We start from the raw sequence: 16,012 nt of genomic DNA, 5'->3' as shown, positions 1-16,012 counted from the left end.
AATGTTTAATTACTTTCGAGACCTTCGTAGTGAAGTGGAACTGCTAGGTTCCCTCCGTCTATCCTGCTAAAAGGAAAAAAATTGTAAAGTTGATTTTCATTATGTGGTGATCTCGGACTCTACTTAAGTAGAGCATTAAATGTAATAGTTAAATGTAGTAGGTATAGGTGTATCTATATTTGTGGGTGTCAAAAGGAAAAGTTTATTTTAGTGAGAAAAATAGATATAAAAAATTATATCAATTTTATTTTTCTTTTGCAAACCCGAGGTGTAAATTCGAACATGTCTGCGCGACGATGATGTCGTTTTCTACACTATTAGACTGTAATGATGTAAATGAAAATTATTATAAAGCTTTTATTTAATTGGTAAACATTTTTTTTGTTGCATTTTACACATTATTATATTATGATTATTTAAATCGATTTTTTGCGTCATGATTGTGATAAATGTATGAATAATACGGATTTATCATTATTCACAAAGTTAATTAAAAAATCTTGTTCAAAACTAAAAAAATATTTTAGGCAAGTAAGATTTGTAATTATTGTTTTATTTATTCCTTCCCGCTTTTTCCCAGTGTTAAGACATTCCATTCACAGATATGTTCGTGAAAATGTGGTTTTTTTTTTATTTTTCGCGGCAAACTTTGTTGTAAATAAAATTTCTGGGATAGGCACCACACTGTTCTGGAGTGGGCACGGCCCAGCCGGTTCCCCTCTTTATACGCCAATGTCATTTCCCCACTTTCCGCCCAATTTTCTACTAAGCGTAGCATGTTGATTGTTATTACCAGGGATCACAGGAGTAGGAACCCATCCCAAAACAGCCGCGTTTAGAATCAAGCACCGTAACGCTGGGCCACGATAGCACAATGTTACAGTTTTTAACCAATTTATTTATCTGGGCTTCATATCTCTTCGTAATTCATAATTTTCGTCTGTTCAGTGATAACAACACTATATTAACAATACAAGCTAAATATTATACATAAATAGGTACGCCATTGCAAATGGAAAGCGACGCTGGACGCGCGAAGTAATCAAGGCCGAAGTTAGTCTAACTAAAAACAGATAACTCTAAGACCGGTAAGAATTCGATGACGTAATTATGAAATAGCAAAATAACATTATCACTGTTTTTTTACTAATTATTTAACATTTTAAACATTTTTTTTAGATAATTAAAACGCGAAGGTGAAATCGGGGAAAGCGCTCTGTTTAACCAATTAAGTGTTTCAGCGGCTGAAGAGACCGTGAAATAATTTCAGAATGTGTATATTTTTGTGTTTAATACGTGTACATATATATGTATACGTATGTATATATATTTTTCAGTTTCACGCTGTATCCCGCATGTAGGAGGCTAGGCAGTTGGAACCTAGAGTAGCGCATTGCGTAGTAAGTGGCGGAACTCAACACTGCGCTTATTGCCTTGCTACCAGAATGAAAAAAATAAAATATTGATATATAATAATTTATTTCTCCGAGTGAGAATTGAACCCGCATTACAGTCACACACTTGAGCCCCTGCGCCACGACGGGCTAAATCTATACATTTTTGTGTATTATTCAGTTCTGCACAATATATTCAACACCCACTACTGAAGTTCCATTCACAAGTCGGTGTTAGCGCCGGAGCCGTGCCATGTTCGATATTATCGGTATTTAGGCCAGCATTGACGGAAGAGCACTCAAGAACTTCTATTATATCTTAAACCAATTAGCCGGTGCAAGTCCGCAACTCATTTCTTACAGAAGAACTAAGGCTAAGATTTTCTTTTACAAAAAGAAAAAGTAAAACGTGGTGGATATAGGAAACTACATACTCTACTCGGGAAACATAAAACGCATAGCTCAGTGCAGCCAAAAATACTCAACTATATATAGATTTTATAAATAAATTGCCTATATATCATATATTATTAATATTTAAAGTCACTTACCAGAATCTGGCGCTTGCGTGTGTCATATATATAAAATATATAATATTCGTTTTCGTTGCGTATAATAATTTCACTGATATTATATACTCGTATGTAGTACGCGTGTGGCGTGCCGCGTGCGCAGATCCCGGTCGTGTGGCGCCCGCCCGGGCGGTGTGCCGACTGACGCGCGCGCACCCATCCCTCGCCTCCTCCGTCGTGACGCCTTACCTTGCCTCTTCTACCTCTCTAGCTCTACAGTACGTTTGACGAGTAGTGGCCTTTGAACATTCTACACTCGAGGAAATAATAACCAAATGCAAGTGGCCTAATAATCTATGAAGCCATCTTTTTTTATGGAAAAGACAAGGCAAATAAGCCTACAGTACGTTACGTTGCCGGCCTTTAAGGTATAGATAGGTAGAAGATAGACATGCGTTTTGAAGGTACCCATGTCGTATCGGCCTGGAAACTCTGCCGCCGGTTAGCCATTCCATAGTTGTGTGGCGCGTAGAAGGAAGTTCCAATGAAACCGCATAGTAGAGGAATATAACGCTGTATTTACAGCTTCAGGCGGCCAGGACTCACCGACCGTACTGTACCTAACCCAATAATATATTACATGAATGAAGAAAATCTTTGTGCTAGGCGTGTTCGAAAATAATGTACGTAATTAAAGTGTTCTACCGGTCATTAGTCATTCAATGCTTTCATTCAATCATCAGTGAAAACTAACATCGTACTCTCAGACTATCTCAATTTTAGATTACTAAATAAAATTAAAGTATATTGATGTATTAAATTTATACTAAACACTAGATTCCCTCTGCCTACCCTTCTGTGGGCGGGTTATACCGTGCTAATTAAATATGCTCATTTATTTATAATTTAAATGTACATACATTAATATACTATACATACTATTATGCGTTTGTCAGTCAAGAAATTAATTCCATGTTTAACTACTTAAACAAAGAAAAATCTTTATGTTACAAATGTAACATAAAGATTACTGTCTGACTGTGTAATTCCACAGAACACATTCGCATTTGAATTTTGGGGCTATTTATTTCAGGATATTTACTTCTTTTTCTATGTAAAGGATGTATAAATTAATTATTACTATCGACGAATCTATTGTAATCTCACAGCATTTGAATTTTGATGCGACATTTCTGGTTTCGATTTCCACTCAATAGAATCAAATATCTTCATTTGTTCGATTTGATAACAGTAATAAGGCGTAATGCCTTTTAGGCAGCTAAACTCAACGTAGAGCTTCTACGTGGAACGATGGACGAAAAACATCACTAAATTCTGGTTTATGGATTTTGTAACATTGTAATTGTAATGTATCTGTATTTGTCGTCTCTACGAAAATAAATGGATATGTAGAATTTGTATAATACAAAGTAAACGTGCAAGAAACAATTCAATTCATATAATCTTACCAATTTTAATAGTTATCAATTTCCTTCCACTATTTTAGCATTTTAATCAATAATTTATTAGTGCTCTACATAACAGTAATGTAATGAAAATGAATTCTTCCACTCTGTAAGTGTGGAGGTGCTCGTACTTGATTACATATATTTATTTATTATGAACTTTTTTTTTAGGCTAGTGATGGTTGTGAGTTCGATTCCCACTCGAGGAAATTAAATTTTGAATAATTTAATTTCTTCGCTCCGCTTTCGAGGCAAAGTCGCGGCATTAGGTTCCGTCACTCAACACGTAATGCCTCCAGACTTCGACAAACGGGGAACGGGGTGTCGTAATACTAGGTTCCCTCTGTCTCCCCTGTTATGTGCATGATACTGCGTGACGATGGCCATTCTAAGATTGTCGCGACGAGTGTGCGTTTGATATCTAACTTCAGGGTTTGTACATATATTGAATATTGTTTTATTTCTTAAAAATTTTTATTTCCCTAAATCTAGTCTAGTTAAAAAAACCGTAACGTTAAACCAAATTAAGACCAGTCACCCCATAACGTCTCGAAAAATCGTGAAACATAAAGGAGTGTTTTGACCTACGGTTCTCCTGTCCCTAATGTATGCAGTATTAAACTAACTCTGCAACGGTACAAGGCACATACCTTGTGTAATTGCGAAAGAGATCTAAAAATAATGGTTCATACTACTATTACTCACTTAGACTTTAGAGTGACTATCTTAAACTAATAAGAAAAATCTAAATATATTTGTTATCTCAGTCCGGCTTGATCTGTTCGAACAACATATAATAAGTATGTGTGTGGATAAAAAAATATAAAGTTCAATTTTATTTCTTAAGTAACTTTTATTGTGAGAATTCAGCAATTTTACCAATACTTAGATACAATTTAAGCTCAATCTCTATACATGTAACATAGTTTATTGACAAATCCAATTGCCATATCACATTATATTTTAAATTACAGAAAGGAGGCAAGGATTTACCTTAAAATGCACATTAACATAAAAAAAACTATAATTTATTTAATTATGTTCTTTCATAAGATAAATTTCCGTTCTTTCTTTGCCTTATATGAAAAGAATTTGTAAAGTTACCTTTGAATATGTTGTTAGCTAATAAATAATAATATTGGGAAGTGTTGCCAGATTATATAAAAAGCAACTAAATTATTATGAATTTTTTAAAAACCCTCTCATAACCTAGTCAGACCAGGAAAGTGTTTATATACTAAATATAAATATTTTATTTTATATTAACTTAAACATGTTGCCAAGAAGAAATTGCAGACGTATCGGAGATGGTCAATATAAAAAAATTGATTGATTTTGCTTGGTGGAGGGCACAAATGAAAATATTAAGAAATGATACTTCATCCTCTCGAGTGGGGATCGAACAGACAACCGTCGCGTTACAGTCACACCCTTGAACAATTGGGCCACGACGGCCTCAATGATCAATACTAATTTATTTTTATTTTATTTTTTTATATAATATTTACTAGTTTTAAATAAGCAAAATTCTTATAAACTAGCAACACTTTGACACTATTTTACAGATAATAAATAAACATATAAATACATACAGGTGTTACTATTACTAAACATATAAATACTAAATTACAAGATACAGGCTTAATTCAGAAATACTACATTGGCTTGTTAATTGTGGAACAAATATAAAATTTTTTTTTTATATATATATACACAATGTCTATTTCAATTAATTATTTGTTTTTTTTATTTTATTGTGAAAAATATATTTTTTTACAGTCTTTATGTAGTCTGAAGGCAGTGTGGTTCCAATGAAAACAAAATTCAGTTTATTTATATTACTATAATATAATATATACAATATAAACGAATACTATTTTTAATCATTATCAACAGTATACATTTAATTACATACTTTAATATACAATGAGAAAGACTGCAAAATATTAGATCATAGCTTCTAGTTTTTTTTTAATTAAAAGAAAGAAATATATATAATTAGTTATAATAGAATTTAAGCTTTCTCGAAACAATTATAAGTATTTAATTATTAGCATTTTATATAACAATTTAGTTATTTAAATTCTTATTAAAAAGACTGTCTTTATATACAATTACATTTTTATTTATCAGGCAGTCTCATCAAATGTGGAGATAAATAGAGAAGCAAGAAAAAAGCACAAAAACTATTTTTTTAAAGATTTCATCATAAAGATTAAATGCTCAATTATTTAATACATATTTTACTATAGAACACTAATAATTAAAGTTGGTCAAAAGTAGAAAGACCTATTCAAAATTAAACTTGTTATAATAACATTCATTATCTGATGACAAAAAGGATTAAGAAATGTTACTAAACATAGAGAAACAAATGTAAAAACATCGAGAATCAAATCCCAGCCTCTTGGAAACCATCCTCCAAATACCTGTAGCCAATTAAGTATCAAGCTATGTCGAAATTCTTATATGATTGGTACGACACGACATATTTTTTGTTGTTTGTCACTGTAGGGATTTTCATTAATATCCATTACCCAAAGTTAGTATTTGAGATATTGCATGCTGAATGATGGAACTTAACACTGAGCTCTGAATTGTTACTAGACTGAGGAAAACTATTTATCCCTCCAGCAGGAATCGAACCTACAAACGTCGCGTTTAGGACTTAAGATCTTTTAATATTTTTGTGTACACAATTATATTCCATAATTCTGCATTGATAATAGATTAGTTTTAATTCACCATTTTGAATAATCATGAACAATCTATTGTATTGCTGTGTAATCCAATTGAAATAAAACATAAACAATGTCTATATAAATAAAAAATCTACTACATATTATGCAAAAAACAGAATAAAAAAAATGTCATTATTTTCAAAAGAATACAACATTGAAACTCTACCCACAGTAAACTACTAATTTATTAATAAAATAATGTGAACAATTGAAGCTATTACTGTATAAAATAATAAATTACAAACCATAATTAGGAATGTCACTATCAACTTATCAATCTTTGTACACTATCACTACACTATAAATTCCAATTCACTGTAGTGTTGCTGATCACTCCACTATACTGAAACTAGACACACTTTAGTAACATGTGGACCGCTATAGTAATTATCAAGGCCACTATAAAAAATGGGTAGTGATCAACACCAAACAGGCAGTAATCACACGACAGCCACACAGATGACTATGTCATTATCAATGTGTCTATAATAAAACTGAGTAGTAATCAACACTATAGTGACACTTGGTGATACCAATATAGTGAAGCTAAACATGTTATGAACATTATTCATCAACTAGTGTTATTATTCACATAGTATTATTATTCATCATAGAGACACTATAGTGACACTGTTCACTTCACTTTATATGTTATAATTTCACAGCACACACTTCTTAGTTTTGAACCACTAGTCAATTACAATGACGCTTTCGTTTGGTAAACATCATTTGTTTGGTGAAGTCAGACCGAGGGCGGCGGAGAGAAGACGCACTACATTCTTTTGTTCTGTTCCCTCGTTTTCTGTAATATAAAACGTAAATGTTATTAAGATGCACATGTAAGTAACATAAAAGTATATATTGTTTTATTATTTTATAATATGGTCGACGACTTGTTGCTGAAGTTGGTTACGTAGATTCGATTTTAGGATTTTTCAAGAGAACCTAATTTCACTTTTACTAAACTAACTACTACTAAACAAATTATGTAAAACACATACCATCAGCCCCAGTGACATGTTTCTCCAGATTCAACTTCTCTTGTGCCACTTGGTATATGCCCTCCTCTATAGTACCCGCACTGAGTAGTCGGTAGATAGTCACCGGACGAGTTTGACCCATTCTGTGACATCTGAAATTATATGATAAATAATACTGAATTATTGAATATTTTTTCTTAGGGGCAGGCTGACAAAGTAAGATGTGTTTTAATTTTAAGCTATTATAAATTTATTGACCTCTATTATTCATACATAATTCATTGTAATTGATTCTGTCTAAGAAAGTATTTCTTTTACAAGCACAAAGCTTTACGCATTCCTGCAAGTACAGAACTATATAGTAAATACTCTAATTTAAGAAACACTTCAAAATATAGAAAAATATGAGGCTGTTCTAAATCCGTACACACTTTGATAAGAAGACATTGAGCTATCAACACATTTAATAAAATGGCTATAAGTGGATAACCGTAACAGTAGGTTCCTTCTGCCTACTAGGCTATATGCAGGATACTGTGTGAAGCTAAAAAGAGAAAAGAAAAAGGAATCCTCACCTGTCCTCAGCTTGTTTATCATTATAAGGATTGAAGTCAATATCATGTATGATAACAGTGTCAGCGGCAGTCAGATTGATGCCAAGACCACCTGCTTTCGTGGATAGGAGAAATATGAAGATGTCTTCGGCGTTGTATTGGTTTATTAAATCCTGTCTGAAATTTGACAGAATTTTTATTTAAAATTATATTTTGTATTAGACTTAGATGTTTATCTAAAAAGCATTAGTCCAAATTATTTAACCTTTTTTAAACATAAATATTCCCATGTTCATTGTTAATAATGCCATACGATAAAAATTTTAGGGCGTGCTGGCGGGACATTGCGTTGTTCATGGGTTCGGTCCCACTCAGGGGAATGAAGAGCGACAGGAACATGAAGGTCTTTACACAAGGTCCTCTGTGCTTACCCTGATAAATGGATAATAAAAAAATTAACTCAACTCACCTATCATTAACCGCAGTGCTACCATCTAAACGTAAATAACGGTAGTCCCTCAGTCGAAGGTACGGCTCCAGGACGTCCAGCATCATGGTGAATTGACTGAAGATAAGGACTCTATGACCTTCAGCTTGGAGTTTGGGAAGCATTTTATCTAACTTGAGGAACTTTCCAGAGTCTTCTATGAGACGGTCCGGCACAGCAAATGATCTTATACACTGGGAGACAGGCAATTTTTTCTTTATAATATTTGCTTTAATTATTTCCTATGTGGAATTTAATCTTGTAATAGCAATACAGGCATGCAATGTGACTTAGTTATTGCTAATTAAGCTAGAAAAGTTTTTAATATTAAAATAAGACAATTTTCGTTCTTCTCTTTAAAATGTTATTGTAGCGGGAATCCAAATAAGACAGAAAATCAGAGTGACGCGACACTAGGTCCTGTCACCATCACTCACCGAATACTGCTGTGTGAGCTGATGCACTTGGAAGTCGGACATACACATCAGATCCTCAAACAGGTACTGCTCGTTCTTCTCCTTGTAGTCGGGATCCTTGGCGAGACGGGCGGCCATCTTGCGCGTGGTGGGTTGGTCGTAGTGGTATCTGAGAAGTAGGGGATGGTTGGCCAACTTGCGCATGTCCATCATCATCGATATGCCGCTTTGTTCTGTTGTTGCGTGGATCTGGTAATTTGGATACAATATTATTGTTTAAAAAGAAATATTTTATTCAAAAATTTATACAAATTGGAAGGTTGAAACATAGTATGAGGCAACAGTGGCAACTGTAAATGCAATGGTTGTGGATGCCATTTCAATTTGTTTTGTTGAAAAGAGAATGGAATGTCTTAACACTTTGTCCGTCTCTGCCTCCTCTGCTATGTGCAGGATACAATATATAAAATCACAAAGGGTTAGTAACATAAAAAAAATCAAACTCACAGTCCCATCCTTAGCCGAGAAACCAGCTATAAGGTCCTTATACTGCCGTTGCTGTTTTTCAGACATGGGGCACAATTCAGTATGATTGGTTTTCTTTGGTAAATCTTGGAGTACATCTCGCTTTAGCCTTCGCAGAACGAAGGGTTTCATAATACGCTTGGCTTGTGTTATTTGACTCTGTTCAAATGCAGGCACTTCTTCTTCAGATTTGCCATTACTTTTTTTTGTTGTTTTCGCTTTCTGTTGGAATTGTGATGATGAATTTTAATGTTTATTGAAATATAAAGATAAAATGATAGTGAGAAAAGAAGAAAATAATATGTATAATAATTATTTAAGAACTGATTCACTAAACGAAAAAATATATACATTTAATTAGTATGTGAAGTCTTGCAATATAATTTAAATAAAATATATATTTTTTTCTTGGTTTGGACTTGACTCTTGATTTTATCTCACAATAACTGTAACTTTAAGTAAGTGTACATCTTAAACTATAACTTAAAATTAATTACATAATCAAATTGGGTAATTTTTTTATATATTAGTTTTAACTTTTCATAAAACATCATGCAAAAAAAAACGCACGCCAGGATTTCGTACAAATTTCAAGATTTGTGTAAGCAGGAAGTAAAATTTCCAAAAAAAATCAGTTTCCCACTGCTGCACATAGCAGGGTAGGCAGAGGGAACCTAGTATTAAGACACTCCGTTCCCCGTATTCTGCCGAATTCTGGAGGCATTGCGTGTTGAGTGGCAGAACTCAATGCCACGCTTTGCCTCGACACCTAAGCGAAGAAATGGAAATATAAACAATTATCCAAAATAAAATTTACAAAAATTGGCAAAATTAAGTTTGAGCATATTCATTCACATAATATAAAATGAACTACAAACTATTGTAATACTTTCTTTTAGTGATTTTCATTGAGTGTTCACTCCCGTAGTACCACTAAGGAACATTAAAAAGCAAGTACCAACTTAAATATTCTTAGTAAGCAAATCCAAAAACCAAAACACTGAGCTATATTTAATTGATATTCTAATTCTTAACCCTCCTACATACATTTAAAGACATAAAAAACAAAAAAAAATCAACTAACTGCATTCTTCTGGAACAAATTCTTCAAATCATCAGTTTTTCCAGAGAACATGTGAGGCATCACGAAGCAGAGTAGCGACATTAATTCTATTAAATTATTTTGTAATGGCGTACCCGTTAACAGGAGACGGTGTTTTGACTGGAAAATGTATCAAAACGGCTTTGTTTTAGTTATTGATTGAATTATAATTATCTATTAAGGTAAGATATTCTAAATTTAAATATTACTTTATTTCCATAAACACTTTACCAGTGGCCAAAATATTTTACATTATAAACTAATAATTTAAAATAAAAACATCAAATTGTTTTTCAAGCCCACACTTTACACACTAATCAAACTTTTTTACGAGATTATACTATATAATATGGATGTTAAACATCTATACAACAATTTTTTGCCATTAAAATTATAATTACTTCAAAAATATATAAATATATTTACCTTAATTTTAAGTAAATTATCATATCTCTGAGTGGACATGTTTTTCAACATATGCGCTTCGTCATATATGACATAGTGCATAGGGGTTATTCGGAACATCTTACGTTCTTCTGGACAACTGCTCACCATTGTGTAACTAAGATAAAAATACAAAATAACTGAAAATAATATATCTTGATAGGTCAGATTATATGATTATAACTGTTTTTCTACCATACTATAATTTGGGAAAGAATTAAAGAAGACGAAACAGAAGAAACCTAGTATTGAGACATGTTGCGCTTCACATTGTGTTGAATTTTCGAGACATTATGTGTTGAGTGCCAGAACACAACACCCTGCTTTATCTACCGGATAGAGAAATAAAATAATCTAAACATAAACATTCTTTCTATTAGTAATGCAGGATGCCAGCGAATGTAATAGATTGTACCATTGATTTTGAAAAGAGCAACTGTTGAGTTTCTTGCCGGCTCTTCTCAGCAGAACTGCCTTCCGAACCGGTGGTAGCTTTTTGTTTATATGTTCATTTGACGATTCAAAAGTGCTAATAATAAGTTTATTTCAAACACGTGATGTGGTGGCTGTACCACCAAGTTACAGTCAGTCACTGATCTTCTATTATATTTTTTTACGTTTTTATATTATCTACAATTAAGAAACTCACGTAGTAAGAACAATATCAATCTTATCAAGTCCACGTGAATATTCAATACGTAGTTGTCGCCTATCTTCGGGGTTGCCATAGTACTTGCTTACTCTAAGTGCAGGACACCATCTTTCTAATTCACCACTCCAATTATCTAAAATAATAAATCAACGTTGTAGTTTCAGAAGAATGTGACTGTGTACAGGCATACATCACAAAAATATAAATTTATAAAACTTCAAACAAAAAAAAACACCTACCCAAAGTAGAAGCTGGAACCACAACCAGATGGGTCCCCCTCGCTTGTCCAGTCTCCTTCAGGTGAGCTAGGAATGCTATAACCTGGACTGTCTTGCCGAGGCCCATCTCATCTGCTAGGATGCCAGAGACACCCTGCTTGTGGAGGACTGCTAGCCAGTTGAGACCTACCAGCTGATATGGAGCGAGTTTTAAACTGAAATTGTTAAAAAAAGTTAATTTATGCTTGAAAATATTACAAGAAACTTATAGAAAATACAATAATTAATATTTAAAAGATAATAATCAAAGGATAGCATTATAATTTTCAATTCAACAAGTAGTTTCATGGGAATGATTTGCCAAGTTGTATATAGTTCATCATTTATATTAATTAATCCTGCAAGAGAAAAAAAATACACAAAAACAATAAGAAATGCTAAAACAAAAAGATAGTAAAACCTACCTGTCATGTAATATGCTAGGTTGCTTCAGTCTTCCCGCCCCGGCCGCCACCGCCGCCTCCAACTGCTGGGCGAGGCCCACACATTTCTTCATTAACCTTTGTATATTATTTCTAGTACAGAGTAGTTCTTGAGTAGCATTCAGGAGGTCTGTGCTTAACATTTTATTGTTATTAAATTTTTCTACCTGGAAAGGTATTAAGAAAGAATTCAATAAATTTTTGTATTTTCTATGTTATTAAATGCATTTTTTTTTTCAATATTGATACTTTTTTATCAACTATTATAAATTCTGCAATATTTATTAGGCTAAAAAAGGCTATTTCCATTTATGATTTCCTAATATTATCTTGACTTAATGTGTTTATTTATATAGTTAAAAACTTCCCCTATTAATTTATTGTCTATTTTATTAAATGTATTCTAATATTTTTGAAGCCAAAAAAATAATTTTAATTATTGACATTAGCTTTTATTAGTATTTATTGTTGATACTCAGTTCCAAGCACTTTAGTACCTTAGTTAGTACTTTAGTAGTAGTCATTTAAAATTATGACAAACACATATAAAATTTTCTAACCATATCAAGCCATCCTTTAAAAGGTCTCTGTGCAATAATAGCGTCGGCCTTCTTTTGGGAACATCCACTTAGTAAAGACAGCTCATTTAAATTACTAGTATTTAAGAATTCAAACACTTTCTTCTTGTCTCCTCCAAGGTCATCTGTTATCTCATTGTCTGAGTCATCACTGAAATATTATAAAGAAGATATTGATTTAGTAGTATTAATTAGAATTTTTTTTTCAGCTTAACATAGTATTCTACATACATATGGTGAGAAAGAGGCACAGAGAACTAAGTGTCAAGACACACCATTTTGATGTAGTTTTTGGTGTAAAATAACAAAAATAAAAAATAAGTTTAAAAAATCATACAGCTTAAAGCTTACAAAAGCTACATTCAATGAAATAAGCAGAACACAACACTTATGAGACATTATTTTTATATTAAACATTGCATAACTCCCTTTGTAGCAATGATATAATACGAGCAAATACATGGTACGCAGAGAAAACCTGGGAATCTACTTTTAAGACACCCTGCTCCCATTAAGACATATTATCCCATTTTTCGATAGAATCAGGAGGCATAGCGCAGCATGTTGAGTGGCGGAACTCAGCGCCACGCTTTGCCTTGTTATCAGAGTGAGGAAATGAAAATATAAAATATTTAATTTTCTTAAGTGGGAATCCAACTCACAACCTGCTGCGTTTACAGTCGCACACTTGCGCCACAACAGGCCTTTTAGTGACTATTTACAGATACATAAAAAATGTATAAAAATTATAATATAGCTAAGAAGAAATTAGAATAAAGTATACCTTTATTCTATAAATACAGATTAGAATAAAATATAACAGCTTAAAATAAAGTTATACTTTATTTTTTAAAAAGTATGTGTCTTTCCTAAGTGTGGGGAATAACATTTAAAAATCTTAAAACATTTGAACACTTACCTATCATAAACCTTGTCATCCTTGCCTTTTCTGACTCCATAATCATCATCTTCACTTCCACTGCTACCCCTTCTGGCCCTTCCTCCCTTCGCAGCAATGGGTTTCCTTATTACTACACTGGGTCCACTTGTCACCCTTACAATGCTCATACCATTACTTCTGGGCATTCCGGAAAATCCTGGTCGAGAAGAGAAGAAAGATGGAGAAGGCTTTTCATCGCTTTCTGGATCATGTTTGAGCAATTCATCGCGAGATCTTTCTTCATTCCAACCGTGTTTTACCAGAGTATTCTTTATAAACTGCAAAAAAAATTGTGTAATAAAAAACTGTTCTTACATTGTTATTTGTCAATTTCAATTAATATATTTTGTTTTTATGTGATGTAACAATTTCTTCATTACAGTTCAGAATAAATTTTTAGAACCACATGCTGACTTGTTGTAATGATAAAAATATAAAAATCTATCTACTCAATGGATCACATTACTTTTGATTTCACACTAATAACCACACTCTCACATGTTTTTTTATGTATTAAAAAAACACATACATTCTAACAACATAAGATTCAAAAAAGGAGAAAATGTACTATTCTATTATATTTAGTTGAAAATGGTTTTATTTGTGTAACAAAGTTTATTAAAGTGTATGTGTAATATTATTTAAATATGAATTAGTTATGTAGTACTCTAAGTATAAACCCTACATATAGCACAGTACTATGTATAAAATATCCAAAAGTTAATATTTTTGACCACCTCCTTAAAGGTTAGGTGTAAAGTTAAAAAATTGTTATGAAAATACAAAAACATTATAAAATTTACCAAAGGAGATATATCAGGAAACATTTCCATCATGTTTCTAAATCTTCTCTCTTTAACAGCCGTTGTAAGTTCCAAAACAGGTCTCTTGGCAGGTGAGGCAGAATCATCAGAATCTGAGTCCTGTATTCTTATACGCTTATAAACAATTGGTCCATTTCTAATTGCTGTGTTCGGTGCTGGCATACGAATTTGTTGAGCTTAAATAGAGGAGAAAAATTGTAATTAATAAATGATGTTTTTTAAAATCGAATAGTATCTTGTTATCTCTTCAAATATTTGAATACATTCAAAATTATATAGTTCAAGCCTTTCCTCAATATTAATTTAATGAATTATATAATTGAAATCATAAATGTAGTAGTAGATAGCTGTATAATTTTCACAATTGACAATGATATTTCATGGAAATTTTATTAACTTTGTTTGCTGTGTAATCTATTACCCAATTTCATATTACACATAATTTTAAAGTAAATTAAATCGACATTAATTTAAAGCATGAAGGAGGAGGAAAACTATTTTAATATTTAAGTATTTTGAGCTTTTATGGATTTTGCATTTATACAATTAACATAAGTTAATATAATAATTCAAATATGGTTGCTCTTCTTTATGTATAATTTAAATAGATTACTTAATATGCAATATCTGTTCATGAACTTAATGTATTTTCTCACCCTACTAAAAGGACAAAGTAGCTTTAAATTATAATTATTTTAATTTTTTTATTTTAATAATTAATAAAACTATAATTATAAAACATGTATCATTTATTTAAATTAAAGGAAAGAAGTTACCTAATTTTTAATATAGTAGAACATGAATTAAAATTATACACTTTACTATATTGCTTATTTGACTATACAGAACATAGGTCATGGATAGTTTCTGGTTAAAACCCGGCACTACAAAAAATGAGAACCTTGAAACGTGACGAGTAGGTCCGTGGCAAACGTGGTCGGGACTTTTCGTTACAACATGTCAAGAGCACGTGTTTTATTAATTTAACCATTAGAATAAAGTTTAATTAATACTTACGAGAAGACATCGGTGCCGAAGTCACTGTCATAGACCCGCTGGCACCTGGCATAGGAGTAGGTTTCTTTTGAAACCTATATTGTCTTAGATAACTTAACACACTGGGGCTAGTACTTTCAGACATCGTATCAAACGATTCTGCAGCAAACTACACGGAACTTTAATAATAATATTAATGAAAATAGCTGAAAACTTTGGAAAGGTTGCAAAAATTTAAACCCTTACACTACACTGTTGAACCCTGAAAACAACACTGCGGCCATTTTTATCCGCGAGACTAGAAAAAATGTGTTAGCCAATGAAAATGTTTCAAATTTGACAATGTATCATATTTACCAATTAAAAAATTGTACGGTACAATAATTAAATTAAAAATAATAGACAATATTTGTTTTTATTTTAAATTATAATTTTGTATTGTATAAAATAGAGGTTTATTTACAATACAGCTATTAATTATTACAAGTATAATGTTATTGGTAATTTATGAATGAATATATTTAAAATTATTAATGATAAAATAATTTTAATGATGAATAAAAAATATATTTTTTAAACAAACAATTAAGTGTAATATTTTAAAATAAAGTATTAGATCAAAAATCATTAAAGAATAAACATGCGTAGCGGTACCTACTGTTTGACTTCAATTAGTTAAGTTTTAGTTTAATCATAACGCA

The 16,012-nt window shown here is 31.9% G+C and overlaps 2 protein-coding genes across 6 annotated transcripts in view; both read right to left on the bottom strand.

The window, feature by feature from the left end:
• The window catches only part of LOC146534131 (uncharacterized), a 31,182-nt gene extending 29,049 nt beyond the window's left edge, over nucleotides 1-2,133 (bottom strand). For 4 of the 5 annotated variants that reach the window (XM_085193884.1, XM_085193886.1, XM_085193888.1 and 1 more), the window contains exon 1: nucleotides 1,946-2,132. The gene's annotated coding sequence lies outside the window, so the exon portion shown is untranslated. Of the gene's footprint in view, nucleotides 1-1,945 lie in introns of all 5 variants that reach the window. The other variant, XM_085193887.1, reaches the window with a different exon arrangement.
• A 2,072-nt stretch (nucleotides 2,134-4,205) lies between these two features.
• On the bottom strand, nucleotides 4,206-15,634 carry Etl1 (SWI/SNF-related, matrix-associated actin-dependent regulator of chromatin, subfamily a, containing DEAD/H box 1). Its single transcript, XM_085193883.1, has 15 exons — nucleotides 15,333-15,634; nucleotides 14,295-14,491; nucleotides 13,471-13,769; nucleotides 12,534-12,702; nucleotides 11,956-12,140; nucleotides 11,513-11,706; nucleotides 11,271-11,406; nucleotides 10,604-10,739; nucleotides 10,160-10,297; nucleotides 9,058-9,297; nucleotides 8,572-8,799; nucleotides 8,117-8,328; nucleotides 7,669-7,824; nucleotides 7,115-7,245; nucleotides 4,206-6,915 (listed from the first exon to the last, which is right to left on the bottom strand). Exons 1-15 carry the CDS (start codon nucleotides 15,454-15,456, stop codon nucleotides 6,839-6,841), a joined length of 2,622 nt encoding a protein of 873 aa, XP_085050009.1. The 5' UTR covers nucleotides 15,457-15,634; the 3' UTR covers nucleotides 4,206-6,838.
• Nucleotides 15,635-16,012: the final 378 nt, after the last annotated feature.

The sequence above is a fragment of the Heliconius melpomene genome, chromosome 12, assembly GCF_056956725.1.
Source record: "Heliconius melpomene rosina isolate 202511_hmr_F chromosome 12, ASM5695672v1, whole genome shotgun sequence".
NCBI classification, from domain to species: Eukaryota; Metazoa; Arthropoda; class Insecta; order Lepidoptera; family Nymphalidae; genus Heliconius; species Heliconius melpomene.
Note: the sequence above shows the minus strand (reverse complement) of the source record. Positions and strands in the feature narration are given on the sequence as shown.

What these genes read in the sequence shown, in the direction of transcription:
- Etl1 (XM_085193883.1), bottom strand. Translation starts at nt 15,456, where the DNA reads ATGTCTGAAAGTACTAGCCCCAGTGTGTTAAGTTATCTAAGACAATAT. An exon ending in CCTAGCATATTACATGACAG is followed by an intron (nt 11,707 to 11,955) that starts GTAGGTTTTACT and finishes TAACAATTTCAG; the next exon opens with TTTAAAACTCGCTCCATATC. An exon ending in GATAAACAAGCTGAGGACAG is followed by an intron (nt 7,246 to 7,668) that starts GTGAGGATTCCT and finishes ATATAATTTCAG; the next exon opens with ATGTCACAGAATGGGTCAAA.